Here is a 15279-nt window from a genome sequence, read left to right as displayed (position 1 = left end):
CTTCATTAAGGGTAATAGAAATCGGGAATCCACTCCTCCAAAGGCTTTGGAAGTTAGGGGTCAATTGGAGCTTTCAAGACTGAGATCTGTAGCGTTTTACTCAGTAGGTTGATCAAGTGAGATGACGTCATGACGGGCGAATGGAATTGGAACACAGATTCGACATTACCCCACTGAAAGGTTGAATAGGTCTATTCCTGACTCAGGCAAAGGGATGATGAATAAGGAGTGTATTAGTTTTGCTAGGGTTGTTTAACGAGCACTTTCTCTGTCCATTACTGTTGATCAGATGGCGTTATTAAATGGTGGGATTTGGAAACCGGACAACTGACTTTTTCAGTCTTTGAGCATACTGGGATGATCACTCAGTTCTTGTACTGGGCGGAACACAAACTTCTTTTCTCAGCATCAAACGATGGGACTATTGTGGTGTGGACTGTTGGAGCCACCGTCTTTGACCGGATTACGGTAAGAGCTCCATCCTTGGGTCTCCGTTTCCATCCTTTGATCTCTACGTTGTGAATTTTATCCTGTGTTGCCAGAAGTAAAACATTATGAAATGAGAACACTATGGAAAAGGCAGAAGTTAAAAATGAGGAATATTATTGCTGTGTGGTCACTGTTAGACAGTAAGAATTGTAGCAATCAATTTGCACATGGGCACACCCATTTTGCAGTACTGTGGTATTTCTGAATAATCTCTTCCGAAAAAAGCTCTTCCATATTCCCTGGCTGTCCCTCCGCTTACAATCAATGAAGCACCTTGGAAGTGCAGTCACTGTTGGAAACTGAATTGTTTGCATGGAACTGGTTGGGGGCTAAGTTATAGCCAGGACATCAAGGAGAACACTACTGTGTAGCTTCAGAAGGTGCATGAGATCTTTTACATCCAGGGGAGCAAATATCTCAGTTTAATAGCTCTGCTGGTACGTTGTATCTCAAGCAATGTTTTACGATCTCTGGTGTTGCACAGAAATTCCAGCCTGGATTAGATGTTTAAATATCAGGAGTAGGGCTCCAATCCACAATCTCCTGCCTCAAGTACAGCAAGTCAGTTATCTGCAAGGCCTAGAATCAAAATAATTTGGGAGGTGCATATGTGTGCTGATTTACAGTGATAGAGTGCAGCACAGAAACAGACTCTTCGATCCAACTCATCCATGCCGACCAGATACCCTAAATTAATCCAGTCCTATTTGCCAGCATTTGGCTTAATCCCTCTAAACCCTTCCTATTGATGTACCCATCCAGATGCCTCTTAAATGGTGTAATTGTACCCACTTCCACCACTTGCTCTGGCAACTCGTTCCATACACACAACACCATCTGCTTGAAGTTAAGGCAGAAAGAGATAATTTTCAATTTTTTTAAAAAAGCTCTTCCATATTCCCTGGCTGTCCCTCCGCTTACAATCAATGAAGCACCTTGGAAGTGCAGTCACTGTTGGAAACTGAATTGTTTACATAGTGAGATCCCACAAAGAACGCAATGTTTTGAAATATCTGCTTCTGTGCATTTCAACTTTCTCTTCCAGTTAAATGCTTCGGTATTTTGCATGGCCATTAATCACTGGAGGCACCAGTTCATCTGTGGATTCAAAAAGCAGCTCAGGGTCTTTGCTTTGGATGTCAAGAAGGATTCTGGTCATGTGTTGGATTTGGAGACATGCTTCACTGATCGCAGGCACAAAGACATTGTGTCAGCTGTGGTCTGCATTGATACAAGGATATACTCTGCTGGGTGAGTACCCTTAAAACAAGCAGGGTTAAATGAGCTCAAGTCCTTTGATGAGTCTGATAGCCATCATTTTATTTAAGTCATGCTATAGCAAAAACGTATAGATGTAAGCTCTGCCTTTGCATGGTATTAACTACCACCTCCCTTCTCACAGTGAAACCTGAGACTTACCAAGCCCAGAAACTGGAAGTGCAGTTTGACAAGCACCAAAGACTCCCAGACTATGTTGGATGCCCACAAGAACTTGCGTTTGTATAGCACTTTTGATGCAGCGTTTCACTGAAGTAAGGGGAGTGTTGGCTCCTTTGAAGTTTATTGGCCCCTCCTTTGTTTCTCTGAGAAAGTGGTGTTGGTTGTCATGGTGACCTGTACCTAACCCTAACCCTATCACAGCAGCCCTGGGAGTCACGGTGCTCCTCAGATGATATCAAGTAGAGGAAGCTCTGAGATAACGGCCTACCAGTAATGAAAGATTAATGCCTGCAAGTCAAGAAGGGTGGGTCTCAGTGGAGATGTGTCCTCCTGACTTTGTCACTCTCCTGTGATGTAAAATAGCTTCTAACTAATTCAGAAGACTGACCATCAGGTCAATTAACAAATGGAGCAAATGGGGTGTTGGAATGCCGTTAGGATTTTGAAACCTTGCAAATGAAGACAATCATATTAAAATATCCATGTCTATCTTCCAATGTCTTGTATACCAAGACTGGCTGCAAGGGATGGCACTACATTTTAGATAGGTTTTGACTTTGGGCTGACGTGGGTGAGGATTATAAGACGAAGGGAGTAGGCTAATGGTTGTGTGGAACAATTTGTTCGATGAAATAGTTTAAGGAGAACAAGGAGGTTAAATTTTAAGTTGTACTCAGATCTAGTTTAGTGGACTTCTGCAATATGTGCCGGACACTGACACACTGATCTCCATCAAACAAGGACAGAACCTGTTTCTGAGAACATAGATCATCTCATACACCGCACAGGATGATCAGGACTAAAGGGACCTCTTGGACCAGTTTCTGTCGTGCTGGAAAAGAGATTTTGCCCCAGATTAGCCTGGATTTTTGCCTTTTCCAGAAGGTTAGATGATTTTGACTGGAAAGAGAAAAGTATGTGAGACAAACTGGACAAACCAACAGTTTTTCTTTCATTGTATATTCATATTAAAGTTTGAAACTGTGTTAAATGATAGATGGAACTCTAGCCACATTGCACTACAACCCGCATGAATAATGCTGTATTCCAATTCAACCATATCTCAGTACTAGTGCAACCAGTTGATAAATGTTCATTAATTTGCATTAGTACGATGCCAGTCCTCAGCTGCTGAGACACCCAAAATCAGATGTTTAAAAAAATTCACAGGCAAAGGAAATTAATATTAGCTAAGTGTTTAACAACATTATGGCACTTAATCTTATGTAACCCGGAATTAAATCATATCTTTTCACTAGAGTGATGTGTTTGAAGTGTTGGAAATGTTTAAAGGACTCAATACCAGAGAAATGAATTCCTTTGGGGAGTCAAGAACAAGACAGCGTTATCTTAATATTATAGTTTAGCTTTTCCAGAATGATATCACATCATACAAAGGCCCCTGGAAATCTGGCACTCCCTCCCTCAAGTCACTATGGATACTACGGTTCAAATGGAGCGTTCAGAACTGAGATAAATAGATTTTCTTTCGGTAAAAATGCAGTGATTCAAAGAAAAGGTAGGTAAATGAAAGGGAGGTGCAGGTCACCTAATCTGACTGAATGGCCTCCTCCTGTCCCTATGCTCCACCACCCCTCCCAAAGTTAAGATAAACTAATGGAATGAGACTGAGGCATTCGATGATTGAAGCAGTCATCTCAAATTAAAAAGTTTACTTACTTCTGTGGGCTGACAAACATTTCCACTCAGAGATAGTAGGAACTGCAGATGCTGGAGAATCTGAGATAACAAGGTGTGGAGCTGGATGAACACAGCAGGCCAAGCAGCATCAGAGGAGCAGGAAGGCTGACGTTTCAGGCCTGGACCCTTCATTTCCACTCCTCTTGTTTGACCAGGTATGACAAGAAATTCATCATGTATAACACCAGCTCGTACCCAAACAGCAAAACCCTGCAGGTCGTCTACTGCAACACCAACGCTCATGATGCGGGTATCACAAACCTGATGGTGGTCCAAGAACACGAGAGCACAAGGTATGTCCACAATGACTGTTACCAATTTTTGTAGATACAAAGCATCCTATCTGGACACATCACATTATGGTTTGACAATTGGTCCTCCTAAGACTGCAATAAACTACACAGAGTTGTGAACACAGCCCAGTCCATCATGCAAACCAGCCTTCCATCCATTGACTCCATCTACACTTCCCACTGCCTCAGGAAAACAACCAACATAATCAAAGACCACTCCCATCTTGGTTATACTTTCTTCCATCCTCTTCCATCAGGCAGAAGATACAAAAGTTTGAACACACATACAAATAGATTCAAGGACAGCTTCTTCCCCGCTGTCCCGACTTTTGGACGGACCTCTCAAATGTTAATGTTGATCTCTCTTTCTCTCTCTGCACCTTCTATGTAACACTGTACTCTGCACTCTGCTCTGCTACCCTGATGCATTTTGTATGGCACAATCTACCTATTTAGCGCACAAAGCAACACTTTTCACTGTATCTCGGTACATGTGACAATAAGAAATCAATTAGTCAATCAAGGTAAGGGCGGCAGTGAAGCCTCATCGACCAGCATAGCAGAGGTTTACTCCTGTTTGCGAATGGAGGAAGAAGGAAGACAGGTTGAGGTGAGGCTTTCCATGAGATTGTGAGTATGCGAAAAAGGAGGGAGTCACTTATGCTAACCTGACAATGTTGCCACAGATACTAGCATTCAACTTTAACACGCTGTCTCTCTTCACCCAATACAGGCTGATTACTGGTTCCTTCGATAAAAGTGTGAGAGTTTGGTCACAGGATGGACAGCTGATCATGAAGCTCCCTCACTTTGCCCAGTTTATAAGCAGCCTCTGCTTTGTGCCCTGCGTGAACTCTGTGTGGATCTGCAGCGGTCCTCCGAACCCTTCCGTCTTCGACCCAAGCTCTGGGGAGATTGTGAGTGCACCCATTCCTTCTCTTGTGAAAAACAAAATCAGGGATTTACAAAGAATTTCTGACCGATGGGACAGCCACTGTTGATTTTGATTACCGACTATCTTTCATCCCTCTGTCTCTGTAGGAGCAGACTCTCACTTGATTAACACAGCCCATTCAATAGCTCTCTCAAGTGGCCTAGGCAGTGAAGCAACTGTGGTAATATCATAGTCCATTCTCTGATGTCCACATACAGGAAGGATGTTTCTTGCTCTTAAAGTCTACTCAGCCATCCAATATGATCGTTGCTGATCTGTTAGTGTCCTGTGATAATTTTCTTTAATTATCTTTGAATCATCTCCAAACTTAGCCACCCAGCCTTGGCCATGTTCCCATGTACCTATGCTGTCATCCTACTGGAAAATAATCAAGAAAGCTAGTGGAATGCTGGCCTTTATATCTAGGGGACTGGAATAAGGTACAGAGCTAATGCCGCAGTTTTACAAAACCCTGGTGAGACCCCAGGATAGTAAGAACTGCCGATGCTGGAGTCAGAGATAACACGGTGTGGAGCTGAAGGAACACAGCAGGCCAGGCAGCATCATAGGAGCAGAAAAGCTGACATTTCAGGTCGGGACCCTTCTTCAGAATTTCTGAAGAAGGGTCCCGACCTAAAGCGTCAACCTTCCTGCTCCTCTGATGCTGCCTAGCCTGCTGTGTTCCTCCAGCTCCACACTGTTAGACCCCACTTGGAGTACTGCAAGTAGATCTGGGCAGCATATCTTAGAGGGATAGACTTACCTTGGAGGGAGTACAACATACATTTACAAGAATGATGCCTGGACTTCAGGGGTTAATTTATGAGGACAGATCATACAAATTTGACCTGTTTTCTCTAGAATTTAGAAAGTTAAAGGGTGACCTGGTCAAGATATTAACAAGAAAAGTCACGGTAGATTAAGATGAACTACTTCAGTTGGTCAGGGATTCTAGAACAAGGGGTCTTAGTCGGAAAGTTAGGCCCATATAGTTCAGAGGAAATGTTAGGAAGCACTTCTACACACAAAGGGTGGTAGAGGTTTGGAACTCTCTTCCACAATTGTCAGTGGGTGCTGGATCACTTGTTAATTTTAAATCTGAGGTAAATACATTCTTGTCAAGCAAAGGTATTAAGGGATGTGGGCCAAAGTCAGGTATATGAAGTTAGGCGACAAGTCAGCCATGGTCTCATTGAATGGAGGAATAGGGGCTGAATGGCCTACTCCTGTTCCAAACCCCCATATTAGATGGTAGTAGTCATGAGGTTGGAAGGTACTGTCTAAGGAGACAATTTTGGCTGCCCACTTATATGAAGGATACTATTAAATCGGAGAGTATTCAGAAAAGATTTGCCAAGATGTTGCCAGGAAGGGAGGATTTGAGTTATAAAAATAGGCTGGGCAGGCTGGGACTTTTTCAATGGAGCGTAGGAGGTCATGGGGTGACTTTACATAGGTTTATAAAATCATAAGGGGCATAGACAAGGTGAATAGCAAAGGTCTTTTCTCTAAGATGGGGGTGTTCAAGACTCGGGGACAAACTTTTAAGGTGAGAGGAGAAAGATTTAAAAAGGACATGAGGAGCAACCTTTTTACAGAGAGTGGTTCATATATGGAGTGAACTTCCAGAGGGAGTGGTGGATGCGGGTACAGTTACAACATTTATAAGACATTTGGATACGTACCTGAATAGGAACAGTTTAGGGTGATACGGGCAAAATGTAGGAAGGTGGGACTAGTTTAGTTTTGGATTATGGTTGGCATGGACAAGTTGGGCCGAAGGGTCTGTCTCCATGCTGTATGACTCTATGAGTTTAAGACTTGGTGAATTTCTGCAGTGCATCGTGTACATGGTATACAGTGCTGTTACTGGTCATTGGTGGTCGAGGACTGAATATTTGTGGATGTGTTTGATCATTCCTTCAGTGTTGCTGGGTCAAAATCCTCTGCCAAATGACATTGTGGGTCTACCTACGCCAAATAGACTGCAGGAGTTTGAGAAGGCAGCTCTCCACCAGGTGGGGGCATAATGCAACCAAACCTGTTGATTAAAAAAACAAATTACCTCTACATACCAAGAGCTTTGTGGCACAGTGGTAGTGTCACTACCTCTAGTGCTGGAAGGGCAGGATTCAAATTCCACCTGCACCAGAGGTGTGTCACACCATGTCCAGACAGGTTGATTAAAAGTATTGACCCCTACTTAATGAAACTGAGTGGCGGTTGCAGTTTATGATGTATCACTCTGTAAATAAATGTAAGACTGAGTAAAGATTGGCTCTTGTACCATCCTTTCACCAACTCGCTTTCGATACTACAACATCGATTTCACACCCCTGTCCCTTCAAGAACTCAATCCCTTGTCTTCACTTTGTTTTCCAGGTTTCTGAGTCTGTTGAAACTTTCCAAACACACGAGTCTGGACAACCTTTCCATCAACTGGTCTGTATCCCAGAGACTAACCATGTGATTGGTAAGGAGTTACATTGGCACACTTTCTTCAATAGTTTTGCCAGCAATCCTTGTTATGACCAGGTGAGGAGCTGAAACCACTCTTTTCAACCCATCCTTGGTCAATTGAAATGGATATTTTTATTTCTTCTTTAGACATACGACTTCACACACTTCAATTACAATACAGTTTTCTAGAACGTGGCGGATCAATTACTAGGATTTTCTTCAGTAAAAGAGAAAATTTTATCAGCTTCTCCCCCGAAAGTAAATAAAAATGCAACTTGTACAGATAATAAGATTCGAAGTAAAAAGGGAGAGTATCCATTGCAAGTGGGAACCTGGCAAAGGATAAAACATAGGATGGTCTGGTGTCTGTTGCTCTGATGTTTTAGTGTGCACTAATCTTGCATGGGTATCTCTGAAATCCTGCAGGAAGCATAATCTGAAGATCCTCTCTCACTTTTTCAAAAGAACAAATATGTTTTTCTGAACTCGATAAGTGGATTTTTTTTTTCCCAGAAATGAGAGACACCAGCTGAGTAGTTTGTTCTTGGCAGACTTTACTCCCACTCACCTATCTTGGCAGAGTTTCCTCCAACTCTCCTGATTCTGAGTCCTCATTCCATCACGCAAGCCAACCTTCCATCCAATGACTCCATCTATACTTCTTACTGCCTTGGGAAGACAGCCAATATAATCAAAGACTCCTCCAACCTGGTTATAATCTCTTCCAACCTCTTCTATCGGGAGTCACAAAAGCTGAAACGCTCATGCCAAGAAACTGAAGAACAGCTTCTTCCTTGCACTTATGTTTAAAATTGTGTTTAAAACCCACCGGGTTCACTAATGTCCTTTAGGGATGGAACCTGCCATCCTTACCTGGTCTGGGCTACATGTGACTCCAGATGCATAGCAATGTGGGTGACTCTGAATTGCCCTCTGGGCAATTAGGGATGGACAAGGTGGTCTCATCAGAGGTACCCACCCTCCATGAATGAATATAAAAACAAAGTACATATCCAACTCATTAATAAGTTCACATTTCCTGTTGCACTGTGGCCAAATACAGCATCACTTATTAGACCTCTGAATGGACCTCTCAAATTTTAAATTTAATATTGATCTCACTCTTTGTGCACCTTCTCGTAGCCATAACATTGTATTCCTCACTCTGTTCTATTACCCTAACAAACCTTGTATCAATCACAAATATTAACTCTTCAGTCAGTGCCGAGTGATGCTGTATTTGGCCACAGTGCAACAGGAAATGTGAACTTATTAATGAGTTGGATATCTACTTTGTTTTTATATTCATTCATGGAGGGTGCGTACCTCTGATGAGACCATCTTGTCCATCCCTAATTGCCCAGAGGGCAATTCAGAGTCGCCCACATTGCTATGCATCTGGACACACATGTAGGCCAGACCAGGTAAGGATGGCAGTTTCCATCCCTAAAGGACATTAGTGAACCCAGTGGGTTTTAAACACAATTGGCAGTGGTTTAATGGCCATCATTAATGTAACACTTTATTCCATATTTTTGTTGAATGCAAATTGCCATGTTGGATTTCAAACACACGCCCCCAGAACATTAGCTGGGTCTCTGGATTACTAGCGCCGCAACACTGCCAGACAGTACACTTCCGTGACCATTAGGATCTGCTGTAGAACCGTGACTGAACAGCCCAAAGAACTGACCATCAGGCCAACACATAAGTAGAATCTCTGCTTCAGTGAGACACTGGGGTGTTACATTTCCACCATTCCTGCCTGTGTAAATGCACCCTGGGATGAATCGATGTCTAACCTTGGTACATCTTGCCATGGCAGGTTCTAGCCGGCAGCACAGAGATGTGACGGTGTGGAAATACAACAAGATGGGCTGCGTCGCAGTCTTACAAAGCAAACAGCCTGTGGAATGCCTGACTTACAGTGAGTACAGCGCAACAGGAGCAGAGGCTATTGGACTGTTCCAGCTCACCGTCAATACCAGCAAGGCTAACCCCCTCAGTTCACACTTGAAGTCCATGTTCAGTAAACTAGTATGGCTTATGGCCGATAAAGCTCCTGGACCTGATGGATTACATCCTAGAATAGGAAAAGAAGTAGATACAGAGATGTGGATACGCTAGTGGTCATCTCCCAAGAATCTTTAGATTTTGGAAAATTGCCAGGTGACTGGAAAACTGCCAAGGTGCACCCTTATTCAAAGAGGGAAGGAAACATAAAATAGGTAACTATAGGTCAGGTAACTCAACATTTGTCTTCAGGAGAATGTTAGAATCTATTATAAAAGATGCAATAACAAAGCATTTAGAAATGCATAATATCATCAAGCAGGATCAGCAAGGCATCAGGAAGATGAAATCATGCTTGATTGGAAGGAGGTGAAGTGAATTTTTTTTTTCTTGTGAAGTGTTACCACTAGGAACACAATTCTTGAAGATGTAATGGAAGCAGATATAATTTTCTAGCATTAGCACATTATGCTGAATAATCGCCCTCTGTTCTGTAAATATTTGTATCAGACTGAATTTTCAGTCCTGAATCAAGAAAATTTCCATGTCTGCAAATTCAGCTCTGAGAAAATACCCATGATCTTCACTGCTTTGTAAAAAGAGCATCTTAGTAGCATTAATCCTGTAATTATATTCCTCAAATTTATATAAACAGACTGTTAAAGAACTTGCAAACAGTCACACTATTTTTTATCTCAAAAGTTTAAAAAGCCAGGGGATTTAAGTGCCTTAACAGCTTGGCACTTCCTCTGAGATTATCCTCAATTTGTTCACATTCATGTCTACTCTTGACAATTTTAAAATGAACTTTACTTCTTCTAAAGAGTATCTAAACCTCTTTTTAAAAAATGGAACATTTCAAAATAACTCAGATGCCTTTAGACCATTTCCTCAAATGCATAAAGTCCGTGAATTGTGTTAGACATCCCAAATATGGAAAATGGCATCATTCCCTGTGAATCACAGGTGTAAAAACATGCAACCTGTCCCCTGTACCCACACTCTCCAACCCCTGTGTAAATGGTGGGGTGTTGGGTTTTGGTGGTAGGTCTTAAAGAACTGCGGCTCCGGTTTTTATAGCGATGGTGCAGGACTTTTGCAACTTTCCTAAGATTTAGGCTTACGTTTCTGATTGCAACAGCTAAAAGTTGAGGAAAAATAAATGCGGGTTTACAGGGAAAGGGCAGTGAAATGAGACTAATTACATTACTCACTCAAAGAGGCAGCATAGGCAGGACTGGCTATGTTAGCTGCTGTGATTCGACCATCCTAGATCTATTCAAAACTGTGAAAAAATGTTCCAAATTTCATTAGGGTGCTCTCTGAGGATTCTTGTGGAAGATTGGACATCATTATTCTTGTGAACAGAAATTATCAATTAGGTTTTGATGTTGATCTTCCCCCACCCAGAAGCCAATTAAAGCTCAGAATTTTTTTTCAGTGAGCGAGTATGGACACACACATGGTTGTCTTCATGTTATTTTGGAAAACTGCTTCAAAAGCAAACGCTTTCAGAATATGGCTGTTTTGGTTACAGTTCATCTTATAGTCCTAACTGATGCGATCACTTCATATGATCAGTCCTGCCATTCCAGGAGTCAGTCTGGTAAACCTTGTTGCACTCCCTACATAGTCAGACCCTCCTACTTGTGTATTAGTTGATCTTTGAGTTTCCTCAATGTTTCAACAGTGACTACATTCCCAGGTACCCTTATTGTCTGAAATCAATTTGAGATGTGATTTAGGAGCCCTGAGGATGTGAAATCGTAGGATCACTACAGTGTGGAAGCAGGCCCATCGAGTCCACACCGAACCTCCGAAGAGATTCTCGCTCAGACCCACCCTATCCCTGTAACCCTGCATTTTCTGTGGCTAATCCACCTAACCTACAAACACTGGGGGGCATTTTAGCATAGCCAATCCACTTTACCTGCAAATCTATGGACTGTGGGAGGAAACCAGAGCACATGGAAGAAACTCACGCAGACACAGACAGTCACCCGAGGCTGGATTTGAACCCAGATCCCTGGCGCTGTGAGGCGGCAGTGCTAACCACTGAGCCACCGTGCCACCTTTGAAAGTTGCAATAAAAATGAGGATTTGTTTGCATCCCTGGCTTGTCTTGCATACTATCCTCCGTAATCCGGAGGTCATTTAAAACAGTGTTTGTCAGGTCTTAACTTGCTCCAAGTCCCATTCCTCTACGATCCCTTTGCTGGATGACTTACTTTAGCTCACTAACAATGTGTTGATTTTAAAATTCACATCTTTATTTTCAATTACTTCCATAGCTTCACCTCTACAAACTTTGCAAACATTTTCAGCTCCACAATTCTACAAGGTGTATAAATATGCCATTATCAATTTTCATAGCAAAAGCAGGAATGCAGATTTTTATTTGAATAGTGTTAGATTGGGAAAGGGAGAGATGTAAAACATCTGGGTATCCTTGGACACCAGTCACTGGAAGTAAGTTTACAAGGCAGTATGGAAGGCAAATGACATGTTGGCTTTCGTAGGGACAGGGTTCGAGTACAGGAGCGGTGATGTTTTGTGGCAATTATGCATGCTCTTGGTGAGACAATATCTGGAGCACTGTCTGTGCGGATTTGGTCTCCTTATCTGAGGAAAGATGTTCTGACTATGGACGGAGTGTCAAGAGGCTTGCCAGACTATTCCTGGGATGGCAGGACTGATATATAAGCAGATTGGATCGGATAGGTGTATATTCACTGGAGTTTAGAAGAATGAGGGGGGATCTCAATGAAACTTATGAAATTTTAACAGGACTAGACAGGGTAAATGCGGGAAGGATGTTCCAATGACTGGGAAGTCCAGAACCAGGGTCACAGTCTAAGGATACAGGATTGGCCCATTTGGGACTAAGACGAGGAGAAATTCCTTCACCCAGAGTGAGGTGATCTTGTGGAATTCTCTGCCACAGGAAGTGACTGAGGCCAGAACATTGAATATTTTCAAAAAGAAGATAGATATTATTCTTAGGGCTAAATGGATCAAAGTTGCGATAAAAATGAAGAATGCAGGAATGGAGGACTGTGTTGGATAATTAGTTATGATTGCAGAACAGGTTTGAAAGGCTGAGTTCCCTATTGCCAACCTTATTTTCAATGTTTCTATGTAAGATATCTTCTGTCCCCTAATTCTGGTCTCTTGTGCAGTTTTGAATTTAATCATTTAGTGCCTAAGTGTAAATGTCTACCATACCTTCCCTTCAATTCTCCATATCTCCACCCACTTTTATACACTTCTTAAAACTGCTGAAGGGTAGCTGCCCTCGTAATGTTTTATGTGATGCAGTGCCATATGTAGTTTTATAATCTTTCTCCTCACACACCTCAGGATGTTTGTTGTATAACCTGAAAGGGTTCATCGACATCATTAAGATTCTATGCATCGGGATTTAAAAGACTGTTAGGATGCTTGTGGAACAGTGGTAATGTCCCAACCTCTGAACCAGGAGGCTTGGGTTCAGGTCATGCCCGCAGAGGCGTGTGTTAACACCTCTAAACAAGTTGCTTAGAAAATATTTGTAAAGGACTGTTGCTAGGAAGAGCTATCCTGTTCTGTGTTTGTCACTAAGTCAGTGCGAGATTGATTCAATAGCAATCATGTTCCACTTATTCTTGAGTTGAACATAATTTCTCAAAAGATATCATTGTGTATCATAGATTTATTATGAAGTAATATGTCCATCAAGATTGAGTCTGTCTTCTACCAGGACTTCGTGTGCGCATACTTCTTCACATGATGTAGACTAATACCACAAGACAAATAGATGGCAACGCTTCTCAGCCCCGCCATTATTATGTGTTTTATTACAGTGCTATATAAAAATACACAGTTGTTTTGTTGTACTCCCTGCCTGCATAAGCCAACTCAATCTCCAGTACCACACTAGGTAGGACACATGCCCACTGATGCAGGGTCTGCTCTGTTAAGTGAATTCGAATTTAATAAAGTGATTGACTTATTCACACCATGTGCCCTTTCCTCCTTAGCCCAGAAGGAGCCTATACTCTTTTTCAGTGGACACAGTGATGGGACGATTCTAAAATGGGAAAGGCAGCAGTCATCGTACTTTCTGTACAGGTCAGAAATATTTTTCGGAAACTCACTTTTTACTATGCTAACTGCCCCTTCACCGGGGGTTCCCTGAGGTGCTCCCTCATACACTTCAGCCCAACTAGACAGCATTCATTCAAAACTCTAGTGAGGCTATCTGATGATAGAAGAGGACACTATAAAGCAATACCTGGGTCTGTTGTAAATAACTGATAGAGGTTGATTGCAACAATTAATCAACAAATCCATTATCAGATGACCATTCTCACAGGGTGGGAGATGCAGAGAGAGTAGGGTGTCTGGGAGACTGGGTGCACGAGCAGGGGTTGACTTCAGAAGTTACCTCCTTGCCCCCATCCGAGCCTCTAGTTGCTACTGGAGATCCAATCTCCCCACAACTCAACAAGCAGATTCTTCTGGTGATACAATCAGGAAGCTAACTACTCCACTTGGCTGCCAAGGAGACTCCGATCAGGGATGAATTGAGACCTTTAAGCAGCTATTAACTAACCATTTAAGAGCCCAGAGGGTGGTGGGTTGCTAACGGACCTCTTCACCCAGAACTTAATGAGTGAGAAGTTGCTGGAAAAGCTCAGCAGGTCTGGTGGCATCTGTGAAGAGAAATCAGAGTTAATGTTTCGGGTCCGGTGACCCTTCCTCAGAACTTAATGAGTGAGTTGGCAAGAAATGGCTGGGTTTGTCTCCAAGGCCAACGTGCCCCATTATTTTGCCTTCTTGCCACCTCTCTCACCACCTCCAGGGAGAGGAACCTTCCATCCTTGGTCTTGTTTCATCTTGAAATTCTCCTGAACCAATCCCTGATGCCCATATTTCCAGAACTAATTGTTGCATTGATATTGAGTTGAAACAGAGGTCAATTTTTGCTGAAAGCTAGCACAACATCACTCTGAATCCCCTCTCAGAAACTTTGATGCTGAACTGCACATTCTTTAGCTGCCAAGTGTCAATAGTTCCTCACATTTAATGAAGTTATTTTTCTCTTAGCTCAAGTATTCCCTTGCACACCCCCCGACAAAGTCATTTCTGAAATTCATCTTTGCTTACCACTTTATCATCAATGTGATCCACATTGTCATGACTGACCAGCTAACGTGGTGTTTTGTTCCTCCCCCTTCAGCCATGAAGTGTTCAATATGTTTGAAACACCATCCAGAAGAATGGACAGGTCCAGTACCAACAAAGTGAGAAGGAATATCAGTTGCCAAAAAGCCCATTCAGCATATCACCTCATCGATGTTGCCCTGAGTGGGGAAAAGGCATCATCTGGAGTCACAGCATCCAACAAGACTGTGCAGCCACCCAGTTTTACCAGGTAAAGGGGTCTCCATTTGGTTTGATTTGTTATTGTCACATATACCTAGGTACAGTGACAAGTTTTGTTTTGCGTGCAGTACAGGCAGATCATACCATACAAAATGCATTCGGGTAATAGAACAGAGCGAGGAATACAATGTTACGCCTGCAGAGAAGGTGCACAGAGAGCGAGAGCAACATGAAATGTAAAATTTGAGCGGCCTATTCAGAAGTCTGTTAACAGCAGGGAAGAAGCCGTTCTTGAATCTGTTTGTACATGTATACAAACTTTTATATCTTCTGCCTGATGGAAGAGGGTGAAAGAGAGTATAACCGGGGTGGCAGGAGTCTTTGATCATGTTGGTATTTTTCCCCAAGACAGCAGGAAGTATAGACAGAGTCAATGGATGGATGGAAGGTCGGCTTGCGTGATGGACTGGTCTGTATTCATAACTTTTTAGTTTCCTATGGTCTTGGGCAGAGCAGTTGCTGTACCAAGCTGACATGCATCTGGATAGAGATAGTAGGAACTGCAGATGCTGGAGAATCTGA

General features: G+C 42.5%; 1 protein-coding gene across 1 annotated transcript in view; it reads left to right on the top strand.

Annotated features, from left to right (window-relative positions):
* The first annotated feature begins 570 nt into the window (after window positions 1–570).
* Window positions 571–15279, top strand: part of LOC109930355 (probable U3 small nucleolar RNA-associated protein 13) — a 38461-nt gene continuing 23752 nt past the window's right edge. The window contains exons 1-8 of the mRNA XM_048603931.1: window positions 571–621; window positions 1535–1740; window positions 3786–3923; window positions 4657–4840; window positions 7240–7330; window positions 9143–9244; window positions 13350–13440; window positions 14552–14746. Coding sequence (XP_048459888.1) covers window positions 571–621; window positions 1535–1740; window positions 3786–3923; window positions 4657–4840; window positions 7240–7330; window positions 9143–9244; window positions 13350–13440; window positions 14552–14746 — 1058 coding nt within the window. The remainder of the gene's footprint in view (window positions 622–1534; window positions 1741–3785; window positions 3924–4656; window positions 4841–7239; window positions 7331–9142; window positions 9245–13349; window positions 13441–14551; window positions 14747–15279) is intronic.

Source organism: Rhincodon typus, chromosome 12 (genome assembly GCF_021869965.1).
Source record: "Rhincodon typus isolate 14 chromosome 12, sRhiTyp1.1, whole genome shotgun sequence".
In the NCBI taxonomy this organism is placed as follows: Eukaryota; Metazoa; Chordata; class Chondrichthyes; order Orectolobiformes; family Rhincodontidae; genus Rhincodon; species Rhincodon typus.
Note: the sequence above shows the minus strand (reverse complement) of the source record. Positions and strands in the feature narration are given on the sequence as shown.